The 13,724-nt window shown below is 43.0% G+C and overlaps 1 protein-coding gene across 5 annotated transcripts in view; it reads left to right on the top strand.

Moving 5' to 3' along the window:
- Positions 1 to 13,724, top strand: part of Znf143 (zinc finger protein 143) — a 40,590-nt gene that overhangs the window by 22,789 nt on the left and 4,077 nt on the right. For all 5 annotated transcript variants that reach the window (XM_050163273.1, XM_050163274.1, XM_050163270.1 and 2 more), the window contains exons 10-14: positions 1,891 to 2,016; positions 3,435 to 3,614; positions 5,922 to 6,149; positions 8,752 to 8,900; positions 12,752 to 12,913. In XM_050163273.1, the coding sequence (XP_050019230.1) occupies positions 1,891 to 2,016; positions 3,435 to 3,614; positions 5,922 to 6,149; positions 8,752 to 8,900; positions 12,752 to 12,913 (845 nt within the window). The remainder of the gene's footprint in view (positions 1 to 1,890; positions 2,017 to 3,434; positions 3,615 to 5,921; positions 6,150 to 8,751; positions 8,901 to 12,751; positions 12,914 to 13,724) is intronic.

The raw sequence follows: 13,724 nt of genomic DNA, 5'->3' as shown, positions 1-13,724 counted from the left end.
CTGTCCTCTGCTCCAGCGTATGTAGGCAGTCTGAACTGATGAGTGTCTGTTCAACCCTTCATCGTCTTTCCTAACTGCCTCTTGTCCTGCTCGCTCTGGACCTCCTCTGTGTTACCATTTTTCTCCAGAGATCTCGCTCTGACTACATATTTACTGTTACTCATTCCATCCTCTATTTTCTTCTACCAGGAAAAATAAAAGCCGTGTGTTAAAAGCCAAATATGCCAGTAGACAATTTTAATCCCAGCACTGAGGAGGCAGAGGCAGGCAGATCTCTGAGTTTGAGCCCAGACTGGTCTATCTAATGTGTTCCAGGCCAGCCAAAGCTACATAGTAAGACCCTGCCCATCCCTCCCCCTCCCCCACCCCCACTCCACCATAAAATGCTGACTTAAGATGTAATTAGTACAGGTCTAGAGACCCGCAGAACTGAGCTGTCATGGAGGTGCTGGGACTCCAGCCCAGATCCTCTACAAGAACAAGTGCCCTGAATCACTGAGCCGGCTCTCGAGCCCCATCCTTTTTTTTTTTTATTTTTTAATTTTTGTTTATTATGTATACAATATTCTGTCTGTGTGTATGTCTGCAGGCCAGAAGAGGGCACCAGACCTCATTACAGATGGTTGTGAGCCACCATGTGGTTGCCGGGAATTGAACTCAGGACCTTCAGAAGAGTAGGCAATGCTCTTAACCACTGAACCATCTCTCCAGCCCGAGCCCCATCCTTTTTTAACATTAGGGTTTCGCTGATTAGTTTATTAGCTTTTGTTTTTTTTAATATTTATTTATTTATTTGTTTGTTTATTTATTTATTATACAGTGTTCTGTATGCCTACAGGCCAGAAGAGGGCACCAGATCTCATTATAGATGATTGTGAGCCACCATGCTGAGAACTGAACTCAGGACCTCTGGGAGAGCAGCCAGTGCTCTTAACTGCTAAACAATCTTTCCAGCCCCTAGTTTGTCTGTGTTTTGAGGCGTCATCTCACGTGGTATCCCAGACTTGCCTCAGATTGATGACAGTCCTCCTGTGTCAGCTTCCCACATTCTGGGAATTAGAGTTGTGAGCTACCACCCTAACTTGTCCCATGTATTTTTAAAAGTCATCCTCTTGTATATAGCTAGTATTTTATCCTGGTTATTTGCTTTATATTTCTGTAAGTTAATCTCCTAATATTTGTTTAGAAGAGTATTGTATTGATAAATTTCTTTTTCTCTTCTTTTTTATTTTTTTGAGACCACATTTCTTTGAGTAACCCTGGTTGTCCAGGAACTCACTCTGTTGACCAGGCTGACCTAAAACTTACATAGATCCTCCTGCCTCTGCCTCCTGAGTGCTGGTGAAAGACCTCAGTTTAGCTCCTGTAATGCCATTTTGCAAGGCTTTCACACAAACAAGTGTAAGTTCAAGGTAAAATCGGTACTTCTAGGCGGCCAAAACAGTATATCTGTGGTCAGACACTAGGCCTAGGAGGGGAACGGACAGTTCTGGGAAAAACTACATGTGCCCTAGATAGGGCCAAGTCAGCTATTATTATCATATCTTCGTGTCCCCGAGGAGCTTGTCCCCAAGTGAACCCATCGCCCCATCCAAACTGACCAATGGAATCCCTGTAACCATGCATGCTTCTGCCGCCCGCCCGTTTCCATATAAAAGACCCCCTGCCCAGCCTGAGGGCATGCAAGTCTTCCAAAGAGACTGACACCACAGGTACCTGTGTACTCTCAATAAAAAAACCTCTTGCAGTTTACAGCCAGTGATCTCGGATTGTTCCTTAAGTTTGGGGGTCTCCTCCTGAGGGAAGGTCCTCTCTGTGGGTCTTTCACTGGTATTAAAGGTGTGTGCCACCACTGCCTGGCATTAAGTTTCTTTTAATTTTTTTTTAAAGGTTATGGATTAAAAAGTCATTTCAGAACTCATACTGGAGAAAAGCCATATCGGTGTTCAGAAGATAATTGTACAAAATCTTTCAAAACTTCAGGAGATCTACAGAAGCACATCAGAACCCACACAGGTACCAGTACAAACAGAGCAGCACAGCTAGACCAGGCTTTTTTGACTGGAGCTCAGGCTGATGTTGGATTTGTGATGCTTCTCCATCAGTTTCTTCAGTTCTGGAATTACAAGCTAGTACTATTAGACTAAACCAGGTATTCTTAATCTGTGGGGGTGAGGATGGTGTCTGTGAAAAAATTTTTCATCCAGTTTGCTGTTTGTGCATGTGTACCTCTTTCCAAGGTGGCGTCCCAGAAATGCGATGGTAGCCCTAGATCACAGCCCTTTCGGCTTTCAGAAATTATCTGAACGACAAGCTTGTTTTCCTGGATTGCACACTTGATAAGTAGCTGAATTGCAAACAGACCCTAAGGTGCAGAATTCCTCTCCTGCTGCTAAAGGAAATATCCAATGTCAAGTATGGTAGTTCCAGTAAGTGGAGGCAGAGGCAGGCGGGTCTCTGAGTTACAGAGTAGTCTGGTCTACAGAACTAATTCCAGGATAGCCAGGGCTACACAGAGAAACCCTGCCTGGAAAAACCAAAAAAAGAAAAAACAATTCTCTCTAATAAATAATATAAATAAATATACATATGTAGATATTTTGATGTGTTTTGTGGGAGGTACTAGATTAAAGAAATAGCAAATTTTTTTAAATTGCTATTAAACAAATATGGGTGCATCCACTATGCTGTGTACGTGGAGGTTAGAAGACAGCCTACAGAAGTTGGCTCTCACTTTCTCCTCTGTAGTTCTCAGGGATAGAAGTCAAACTGTTAGTAAAGTTGATAGCACGTGTTTTAGCTACCACCTACCGAGCCATCTCACAACCCCAGAAACTATTTTTCTTTGTGGTATTATAGAATAAATAAGAAATAAGCATTAGGAAATCCTATAATTTGAACTTAATTCTTTTTTTAAATTAAGTTGTATTATACTATATATATATATATAATATATATTATATATATGTATGTATGCACCATAGCACACGATGCAGGCCGAATTGTTTTCAGGAATTGATTATTCTTCTATCCTTTAGGTTCCAGGGATGCCACTCAGGCAGTTTGTTTTGGCAACAAGCATTTATGCCCATGGAGACATCTTGCTGAACCTTAGTCCTTACTCTGTTTTTCTTTTATCTTTTCTCTGACGTGGTCTATGCTTTCCTCAGCTCAGTTTTCAGTATGCCCACTTGATGGTTATAGCTTGTAAAGTCACAGTCACTGATGAATGTTGCATGCCATTCAGTTTTCTTGTGTCAGCCCAAGTTTGGAGTGGAAGAAGCATGCTCCAGAGACACAACAGAGCTTAGAAGGGAAATTCAGAGCAAGCAGACTGCGGCAAGGCACTGGGCAGAACCACGTGATGAGACATTTCCATTCTCTATGTATTTTATTTCCTGCACCGTTTAATTTATTTCCTTTTGTATCTTCAGGAGAAAGGCCCTTTAAGTGTCCTATTGAAGGCTGTGGTCGGTCCTTTACAACATCAAATATCAGAAAAGTGCATATTAGGACGCACACAGGAGAACGACCATACTACTGCACAGAACCAGGATGTGGGAGGGCATTTGCTAGCGCAACGAATTATAAAAACCATGTGAGGATACACACAGGTAATGGTTGCTGATGTCTTGACCCTGTCTTTCAAGGCTTCCAACTAGTCTCTTCCTCCCATGATGTGTGCAGTCGATCGATAAGCTAAAATTAACCAGACCAGCTCAATATAATAGATTTAGTTTTAATAAATGGAAAAAAGGGAAACACACACAACCAGGGGTCCAGGGAACACCAGGAGCGCAGAGAACAAAGAGAGCTGGCAAGGGCGCCTGGGTGTTGTTAGCTTTTTTTCTTGGCCTCAGGGGGACACACCCTAAAGAAAATGTGATTGGCTGAACTTCCCCATCACTCCCTGTTCACATAGTGAGACGAGATTAGCAGCTTCAAAATTTCTTTAATGAGCCAACATAGGTGGTGGTACATGCCTTTTTCCCCAGTACTGGGAAGGCAGAGCCAGAGGCAGGCATGTAACTGTCTCAGTGCTTGAGTGCTTGCACATGTAAGGGTCTGTTTTTGATCCAGGCACTACACAAAGAAAGGAAGAAGGCTGATCAGGTAAGTCGGTACAGCCAACAGTAGGAACTCAGAAGCTTGTGAAGGAGGAATGCTGCTGCACACCCGTAATCCCAGCGCTTGACAGAGGGAGAGAGCAGGATCAGAAGTTCAGCGGCATCTTTGGCTATATAATGAGTGTGAGGCCAGCCTAAGCTACATGGACACTTAAAAACAAAGACACACACCCAACGCCCCCTGAAAAAAGAAAAAGCTTCCAGCCCAGTCTGTTCCCTTTTTGACTGTTTGGTGCCACCTAGTGTTGGTGTTCCTGCTTCAGCCTAGACAGCGGGACTGCTGCGCCAAGTGGTGATTGGCAGCCATTTCCTGTCAGGCATCGTCTGCCAGTGCTCTCAACCTCTGAGCCGTCTCTCCAGTCTGTGAATATAATTTTTAAAAGTTTACAAAAATAGGCTGGAGAGATGGCTTAGTAGTTAAAAGCACTGCTGCTTTCCAGAACCCACATGAGAGCTTAAAACCATCTGTAATTCCACTTTTAGAGAAAATTATGCCCTCTTGGTCGCCTTGGGCACTGCACACCATTGGTACATGGACGTGTGTGTGTGTGTGTGTGTGTGTGTGTGTGTGTGTGTGTGTGTGTGTGTATGAAAAACACAATAGATGAGCAAGAAAAATAAAAATACCCATGCACATAAAATTAAATAAATAGCTGGGCTTAGTAGTACATGCCTTTAATACCAACACTCAGGAGGCAGAGGCGGGTGGATCTCTGAATTAGAGGCTAGTCTGGTGTACATACCAAGTTCTAGGACAGCCAGGGCTACATAGAAAAACCCTGTCTCACACACACAAAGAAAACCTTTGTTGTCTTTGTTTGTTTTTAATTTATAAAGGGCTGAAGATATGGCTCAGCAGTTAAGAGCAGGTACTGCTCCTGCAGAGGATCTGAGTTTGGTTTCTAACACACATGGTGTCAGGTGGTTACTCCTGCCTGTAACTCTTATGTTTTGGGTTGTGAGCCTAGCCTCTAAAGGCCGAGCCATCTCTCTAACCAGACAGCCTGACAGCCTGGCACAAGGGGATCTGATGCCTCTCTTGACTGCTTTGGGTACCTGTGCACACACACACACACACACACACACACACACACAGAGACACACATATACACTTATTTTCTTAATTCATAAGAAGAGTTAAGGACTAGTTTCTAATGCTTCCTGGCACCTAGCCCAAAACCGAAAGCATCAGTCAAATGCTACAGTACAGATTCTGTAACGGGGTGTAGAAACACTTCACTTGATAAACACTTGCCACGCAAGCATGAGGATCTGAGTTCTGATCCCTTGCACCCGCAGAAAAGCTGAACATCACAATGTACCTGTATTTTATCTCTGGGAGACAAAGACAGAAGTTCAGCCAATCTGGTCAAATAATCGAGTTCCAGATTCAGTAAGAAATGGAGTCAGGCCTGGTGGTACATATATCACACTGCACCCACACTGACTTGGAATTTGCTATATAGACCTGGCTGGCCTAGAACTCACAGAGATCCACCTGCCTCTGCCTCCTAAGTGCTGGGACTATGGTTGTGTGTGGGACTATGGCTGTTTTTGAGCTGAGTCAAACCATAGGGAATTTTTTCTAGTGTGCTATTTCATTTTAAGATGAAAAGGGACACCCCTCACAAATACCTCCCCGGTGCTGGAAGCTGAACTCTGGGTCAAGCGCTCTAACAATGAGTTATATAGTGACAGATAACTTGGCTGTTTATTTTAGAAGTCCCACTTTCCAGTTGTGGAGTAAGTATCTCTGTAAAAATGACCTTTTTGTGTATCTTCTTCTTCTCTTAGGAGAAAAGCCATATGTCTGTACAGTTCCTGGTTGTGACAAAAGGTTTACAGAATATTCCAGTTTGTATAAACACCATGTCGTTCATACTCACTCGAAACCATACAACTGTAACCACTGTGGGAAGACATACAAACAGATCTCCACGCTGGCTATGCACAAACGGACAGCTCACAATGACACAGAGCCCATTGAGGAGGAGCAGGAAGCCTTCTTCGAGCCTCCCCCAGGTGAGAACTTTGACAGTTGTATCTGTTTTGAATTTGAGAATCAGTTATGAGCATATGAGCCATGCTTCTGTTTCATTTGTGTGATCACACACCGGATTTACAGCTGTGGCGAGTGCTGTGGAAGGGCATGGGGGCTCCAGGTTGTGGAAGGGGGACTTGGTATCTCCCAAGAGGAGAGAAGCTTCCTGAAGAAGTGTTCTTGGAACGATTCTGAGGGTGCATGGGGTTAAGGGAGCAAAGAAGCAAGGCCTGGGGGAAGGGAAGGGAAGAGATCTAAGGCAAGGGGACTTGCAGACAGATGGCAAAGGAAAAGGCTAAGTCCTTGGTGAGAGGAAAGCAAGTTGAGACTTTGGAAGAAGCCTGAGCAGTATGGCAGTTCTGCCTGGGAAGAGCGGAGACTTCTTCTCTCATTCGCAACACTGCAGCGAAATGTTCAGAAACATTTAAGTTTAAAAAGTTACATAGGACTGGGCAGTGATGACGCACACCTTTAATCCCAGCACTCCGGAGGCAGAGGCAGGCAGATCGCTTGAGTTCAAGGCCAGCCTGGTCTACAAGGTGAGCTCCAGTGCAGCCAGAGACACACAGAGAAACCCTGTCTCAAAAAATAAAAACAAAAGTTGTTGATAGAGAAACTTCATCACTTAATTGTCTCCATATTGCTTTCTAGCCAAAACCCCGTGTGTATAGTTCAATATTTTGACACCCAGGGGTGTGTACAATTTATTCCTCTCATTCCCTTCTTACACACACACAAACACACGTCTAGCAGAGTTTTACTGTTACTAGGCTAGCCTGCTACAGCCTCCCACATGCTGGGCTTATATGCATGAGCCACCACTCCTAGCTAATGGGAGGATCAATGGAAATTGTAAGTCTTGGAAACATTGTACAGCGTGCTGACTAATGTTAATAATAACATACTTTCTACTTGAAAGAAGCAAGAAAGATGTAACTGCTAATTCCTCTTAATTAAAAAAAAACAGGCTTTGTGGGATGGGGAGATAACTCAGCTGTTAAAAGTGCTGTGCAGGTGTGAGGACCAGAGTTAGGGCCCAGAACCCACACACGTGCTGTGGAGTCCTGCCTGTGATTCCAGTGCCTAGAAGGTAGGACAGGCTCCCTGAGCTGCTGAGATGTATATACTGTAGGTAGGTAGGTAGAGACTAGCTATATCAGTGAACTCTGGCTTCGATTGAGAGATTCCACCTTGATAAATAAAGTGGAGAGCTCTCAAGGAAGAGTTCATGTCAGCCTCCATGCCTACACACCACCCACATACACCTGGGAAGAAAGCAAGCTTTAGTAATGTTAAATGTAGGACAAGTGATGGTGCACGCCTTTAATCCCAGCACTCGGGAGGCAGAGGCAGGTGGATCTCTGAGTTCGAGGCCTGCCTGATCTCCAGAGTGAGTTTCAGTACAGAGAGGCCCTGTCTCAAAACAAACAAACAACTATGATTGCTTTTCTAAAAATACAGATTTATGCTCCTTTTCCTCACATGATCCCCCGGGTAACACTTGGAATAAAATAATAAACAACTGAAAAGAAAAGGCACAAAGTAATGTATGTGAGAACATTACACCTCATATCGCCATCTGAACACACACTAGATAGATTTGCATACTAAAATCCTTCATATACTAGTATTCTTAGGTTAGTACTGCAGAGTATGAAGTTTCTCTTTGAAGAGGGACTTTCTTTTTTGCTCCATGAGAGCTGGCCCGTACTGAGAGAAGGGAAGGTCAGTAATCCTGATTGCCCAGTCTAGCGGTTCTGGGTGTTAAATCATCCTTCACTTCTGATTCTTTTTTGGGGAGTGGGGGTGGTGGTTATTGAGACAGGATTTCTGCCTGGTTCTTTTGCTGATTCTTTGTGAAAAAAGAACTGGACTGGAGTTCCTGTTCTGTTACTTATTAAATGATTAACCTCAGCCGAGATAACATGCCATTACATAGTCTTTACACAGTGATGTCATTGTGTACCAATAGCTTGCTGTCAATCACGTGTGTAAAAGACTAAGATAGTAAATTGTGTGTACAAGCCATTCTGGTTTTGTGGTTAATGTTTATAGAGACCTTTTATTACCTTCATGAATCTTAAGTGACTTCAGGAACTTGGTACAGACTTGCCCTTCTGGAGCGGCAAGTCTGTCTTTGTGTATAATTCCTCCCTTTGTGTCCCCAGTATGCTGTGCACAGTGGCACATGATCATTCCGTCTAAGTGTAAAGGAGAGGCCTCCTCAAATCGAACATTTAAAGTTCATGGATGGGGTTCACTTTGACTTGGCCTTGCAGAAGTGAAGACAGAAGAATTAAGAAGAGGTCTTGAAAACTATTTTCATGGTTTAAAATATAAAAGTAGGCTTTGGTTTGGGTTTTGTTTTGTTTTGTTTTTAGACAAGGTTTTATGTGACCCGGATTGGCCTTGAACTATCTTGACCGGCCTCCACTTCCTAAGTGCTAGAATGATAGGCAGGCACTACCATGCCTGGCTCTCTATTCAGTTTTTTTTGTTTCATAGTTACATAGTTAGAATCTCTAATGTTGTCTAAATAAATTGGTTTGTTGGTCAAATAAATTATTCATTTATTTTCAACAGGTCAAGGTGATGATGTTCTTAAAGGGTCCCAGATCACATATGTTACAGGTGTAGAAGGAGAGGACATTGTATCTACACAGGTAGCCACAGTAACCCAGTCTGGGTTGAGTCAGCAAGTTACACTTATATCCCAGGATGGGACTCAACATGTAAGTATCTATAAAAGCCAAGAAAGTTAAGTATTTCTCTGCACCTGGGATTGAAAGGCAGGCTGAGTCCCAGTGGAGGAAATCCCTGAGTAGCAAAGCATGAAGTTTGGATTTCTGCCTGTAGGCCAGTGGTTCTCAACCTTTTTAATGCTACGACCCGTTAATGCAACTCCTCATGTTGTAGTGACCCCCAGCTACACTTGTTTTTATTGCTACTTCATAACTGTAATTTTGTTGTTGTTTTGAATCATAATGTAAGTATCTATGTTTTCTGGTGGTGTTAGGAGATCCCTGTAAGACAGTTATTGGGTTGCCCAAGGAGTCAAGAACCACGACTCTAGGCATGGTAGATCTCCATAGTCTGCTGAAAAAGGTGGTATGAAGGGCTGGAGAGATGGCTCAGTGGTTGAGAGCACTGTCTGCTCTTCCAGAGGTCCTGAGTTCAATTCCCAGCAACCACATGGTGGCTCACAACCATCTGTAATGAGATCTGGTGCCCTCTTCTAGCCTGCAGGCATACACAGAGACAGAACATTGTATACATAATAAATAAATAAATAAATAAATAAATAAATAAATAAATAAATAAATTTTTTTTTTTAAAGAAAAAAAGGTAGTACAAAGTAATAATAGTATATGTAGAATCCAAATAGTGTTGGCTGGTGTGGCTCAAAGTGAAATAGCAAAGATCAGAATCACAAGGAGACTGTGAGCTTCAAAACTAGTGGGTCTGAGCTGAAGAGATGGCTCAGAGCACTGGCTTCTCTTCCAGGGGTCCTAAATTCAGTTCTCAGAATGTACATGCGGACTCACAACTGCCTATAATGGAATCTGATGCTGTCTTCTGATGTGCAAACATATATATAGACAAAGTACTCAAATATACAAAATGCATAAGTAAATAAATCCTTTTCTTTTAAAAAGAAAAAAGTTCTGGGTGGATACAGTGCATGCCTTTAATACCAACACCTAGGAATCCAGTGCTAGTTCCAAGACAGCCAAGGGGAAATATGAGTAATGAGATGGGTGTGCTCTGAGAGCCAAACCTGCCATGGTTTTGTGGGCACCAGTAGCCTAAAATAATTATGCTTTGGCCAGGCAGTGGTGGCACATGCCTTTAATCCCAGCACTCGGGAGGCAGAGGCAGGCGGATCTCTGTGAGTTTGAGACCAGCCTGGTCTACAGAGCTACTTCCAGGACAGGCTCCAAAGCCACAGAGAAACTCTGTCTCGAAAAACAAACAAACAAACAAAAAAAAACAACAAAAAAAAGAATTATGCTTTGATATGATTAGGGGCACTTTTTGGGGGGGGAGGTGTCAAGGCAGGGTTTCCTCTGTAGCTTTGGAGCCTGGCTGCCCTGGAACTCCACCACCACCTGGCTTGATGTGATTTTTTTTTTTTTTTACCAAACAAGTCTTTTTTTAAAAAATATTTATTTATTATGTATACAGTATTTTGTCTACAGGTATTCCTGCAGACCAGAAGAGGGCACCAGACCTTATTACAGATGGTTGTGAGCCACCATGTGGTTGCTGGGAATTGAACTAAGGACCTTTGGAATAGCAGGCAATGCTCTTAACCACTGAGCCATTCTCCAGCCCCTTGATGTGATTTTTAAGCTCCTGCTAGAGTTGTCTTAGTTTGGTGAAACAAAACACAAGCAGATGGACTATAGGGGCTCTTTATTCTCCTGTGTTCTGTCTTCCTTGGAGAGCTCTCTTCCTGCCCTTCTGTATTAGAATTTGCCTCCTGCAGTCTGTATACCATTTGCTTTTTGTTTTGCTTTGCTTGTTTGTTTTGGGGAATGGTTTGGTTTGATGGCTTGACACAGGGTTTCACTATGCAGCCCTCACTGGCTTAGAACTCTATGTAGATCAGGACTTGAATTTACAGAAATTCCAGTCTCACCCCCTGACCCAAGGTCTGAGGTTATAGTTGTGTGCCACCATACCCCACCTTTCTTTGTTTTTATTTATTTATTTTTATAACTTTTGTTTTTAAAACAGGGTTTTATGTACCTCAGGTTGTCCTGGAATTCTCTGTGTAGGCTGACCTGGGTCTCCCAGTCTTCTGCTTTTCATCTTCCAAGTGTTGAGCTGACAGTTGTGCACACCACTCCTGTCCTGGTTTACAACTGTTAACTTGTTGATACTAGCTAGGAGGCACAACATTCAGGACTGAGAAATCCCAAAGCATTCATACCGTCCCATGCTCCCATGTCTCCTACCTTTGTCATGTGGTTCCACAGAGGACTCTGTCCACTGACTAACAGGCAAGATTGGCCACATTTGCTTAACCCAGTGTTTGTTCATCTTCTGTCCTGACACTTTCTAAAACAGGTAGTTAATCACATGCAGCATCTGTCTGATGTTGTCTGACCTAGCTTTGCTCCTCTCAGGCGCGGTTTCTTCTGCAGCAACTTCAAAACAGCCTCCAGTGAGGTGTGATGATGTAAGTTTCTCTTTCAGACAGCCAGTAACAGTGTTGAGTAGCTCTAGGGTTTTTTGGGCACCCACCTCTGTACTGTTCATTCATGACTCTCTCAGACCCTTCAGAGTACGGCTATCTATCCCAAAACTGTCATCCTCATCCCAACGTTTTTCTCTCTAAACTTTGTCTCTCCATTTCTTTTTTTATTTTATTCTTATTTAGGAATTTTATTTCATTCTCTGAGTCATTCAGATACTTTTGGGTTTCTATTCCATGAAGACTTTTTTAGTTTTTCAAGACAGGTTTTCTGTGTGGGTCCTGGCTATCCTGGAACTTGGTTTGTAGACCAGGCAGGCTGGCCTTGAACTCACTGAGACTGGCCTGCTTCTGCCTCCTGAGTTCTGGGATTAAAGGTGTGCACCACTACCTCCTGGCCCATGAAGACTTTTTTAGGTAGTTTGGCTAGTGTAAAAAGGTGGTGGGTGTCACAGTCTAGAAAGAGAGGCCTTTCTAAAGTAGTCAGTTGGTAATTACTTCTCATGATCGGGATATATATGTGAAGGATATATGAACTACTTTGACAGCCTGGGAGAGAATAAATGATTGGCCCTCAAGAAATCTTAGGATGATCTTCTCATAGAAGGTCCTTCAGTGGGGATTGAAGGATTTTCATGAGTTTGCCAGGCAAAGCCATGAAAATGTGACAAGGTTAGCAGTGGCTGGGGTGTCAGATGCAGATTTGAGGTGATAGAAAATGGGGTTAAGAACATTTGTAAAAAAAGTTGAAAAGTGGAGCTGGAGAGATGACTCAGTGGTTGAGAGCACTGACTGCTCTTCTCAAAGATCCACGTTCAAGTCCTAGTACCCACATGGCAGCTCACAACTGTCTATAACTCCTGTTCCAGGGGACTCTGATACCCGCATACAGATATACATGCAGACAAAACACCAATGCAAATGAAATTTTTAAAATAAAATAAAAGAAAAGAAAAAAGTCAACAGGTAAAAGTGCATGCAGGAATTCTAGACCCTAGGTAATAGAGGTTTGAGCAGGATGCAAGGTATCAAGGTAGAGATGGCCAGAGCAGGAAGAGTTGGGCCCAATACCTGTAAGGATATTAGATTATGGCAGAAGTAAGGGTCTAAACTGGGCATAGTGGCTCATAAACATAATCCCAGGAAGCAGAAAGCTGAGGCAGGAGGATTACTGTAGTGTTCCAGGCAGTGGAACAAAACCCTGTCTAAGAAAACTAAACAAACAAACAAAAAAAGTTGACTTGTCTGATGAGTTAAAAAGAGTTTATTTCATTGTAAAAAGTTTATTTGCTCCCACAGAGTAAGGATTAGGCTCTTTCCTTAGTTAAGATTGCCAAATGTAACAAGAGATATTGACTGACTTGTAAAATACACTGTTTGCAGGTCAATATATCTCAAGCTGACATGCAGGCCATTGGCAACACCATCACCATGGTAACACAGGATGGCACACCCATCACGGTCCCTACTCATGATGCAGTCATCTCCTCAGCAGGAACACACTCTGTTGCTATGGTCACCGCCGAGGGCACAGAAGGGCAGCAGGTAACTACTTTTGTTCACTGTTAGTCAACACATACATCACTGTCAAAACCTGCACAGAAGCTGTGCTGTATGCTCCTATTTAGGCATATGAACTTCAAGCTATTTCCCAGTTTTATAACATCTTTTAGTCAATTAGTCCTTGAAGCTGATTTTTTTTTCTCTATCTATTAAAATAGGAGTGATATTTACATCACCCTCATAAAGTTCACGGTAGGCTGAAAGAAATGAGGGACTGGAGAGACAGCTCGGTGGTTAAAAGAGAGCGCCTACTACTCTTCCAGAGGACCCAAAATTCAGTTCCCAGTTCCCATATTAGGCTTTTTTTTTTTTAATACTTATTTATTTATTATGTATACAATGTTCTGTTTGTATGCCTGCAGGCCAGAAGAGGGCACCAAACCCCATTACAGATGGTTGTGAGCCACCATGTGGTGCTGGGAATTGAACTCAGGACCTCTGGAAGAGCAGGCAATGCTCTTAACCTCTGAGCCATCTCTCCAGCCCCCTAGGCTTTTTTTTTTTCAAGACAGGGTTTCTCTGTGTAACCCTGGCTGTCTTGGAACTAGCTGTGTAAACCAGGTTGGCTTCGAACTCAGAGATCTGCCTGCCTCCTCTTCCCAAATGCTGGTATTAAAGGCGTGTGCCACCATCCCCAGCCACATTAAGGGTCTTACTACTGCCTGTAACTTCAGCTGGCCTCCAAGGGTACCCATACACACACATAGCATATATACTTCCACAGACATAAACACATTAAAATTTTTTTAATTATTTATTAAAGATTTCTGCCTCCTCCCCACCACCGCCTCCC

This window comes from Alexandromys fortis, unplaced genomic scaffold, assembly GCF_014885135.2.
Source record: "Alexandromys fortis isolate MF-2015 unplaced genomic scaffold, M_Fortis_MF-2015_v1.1 scaffold_129, whole genome shotgun sequence".
Taxonomy (NCBI): Eukaryota; Metazoa; Chordata; class Mammalia; order Rodentia; family Cricetidae; genus Alexandromys; species Alexandromys fortis.
This window is presented reverse-complemented; position numbering and strand designations above follow the sequence as displayed.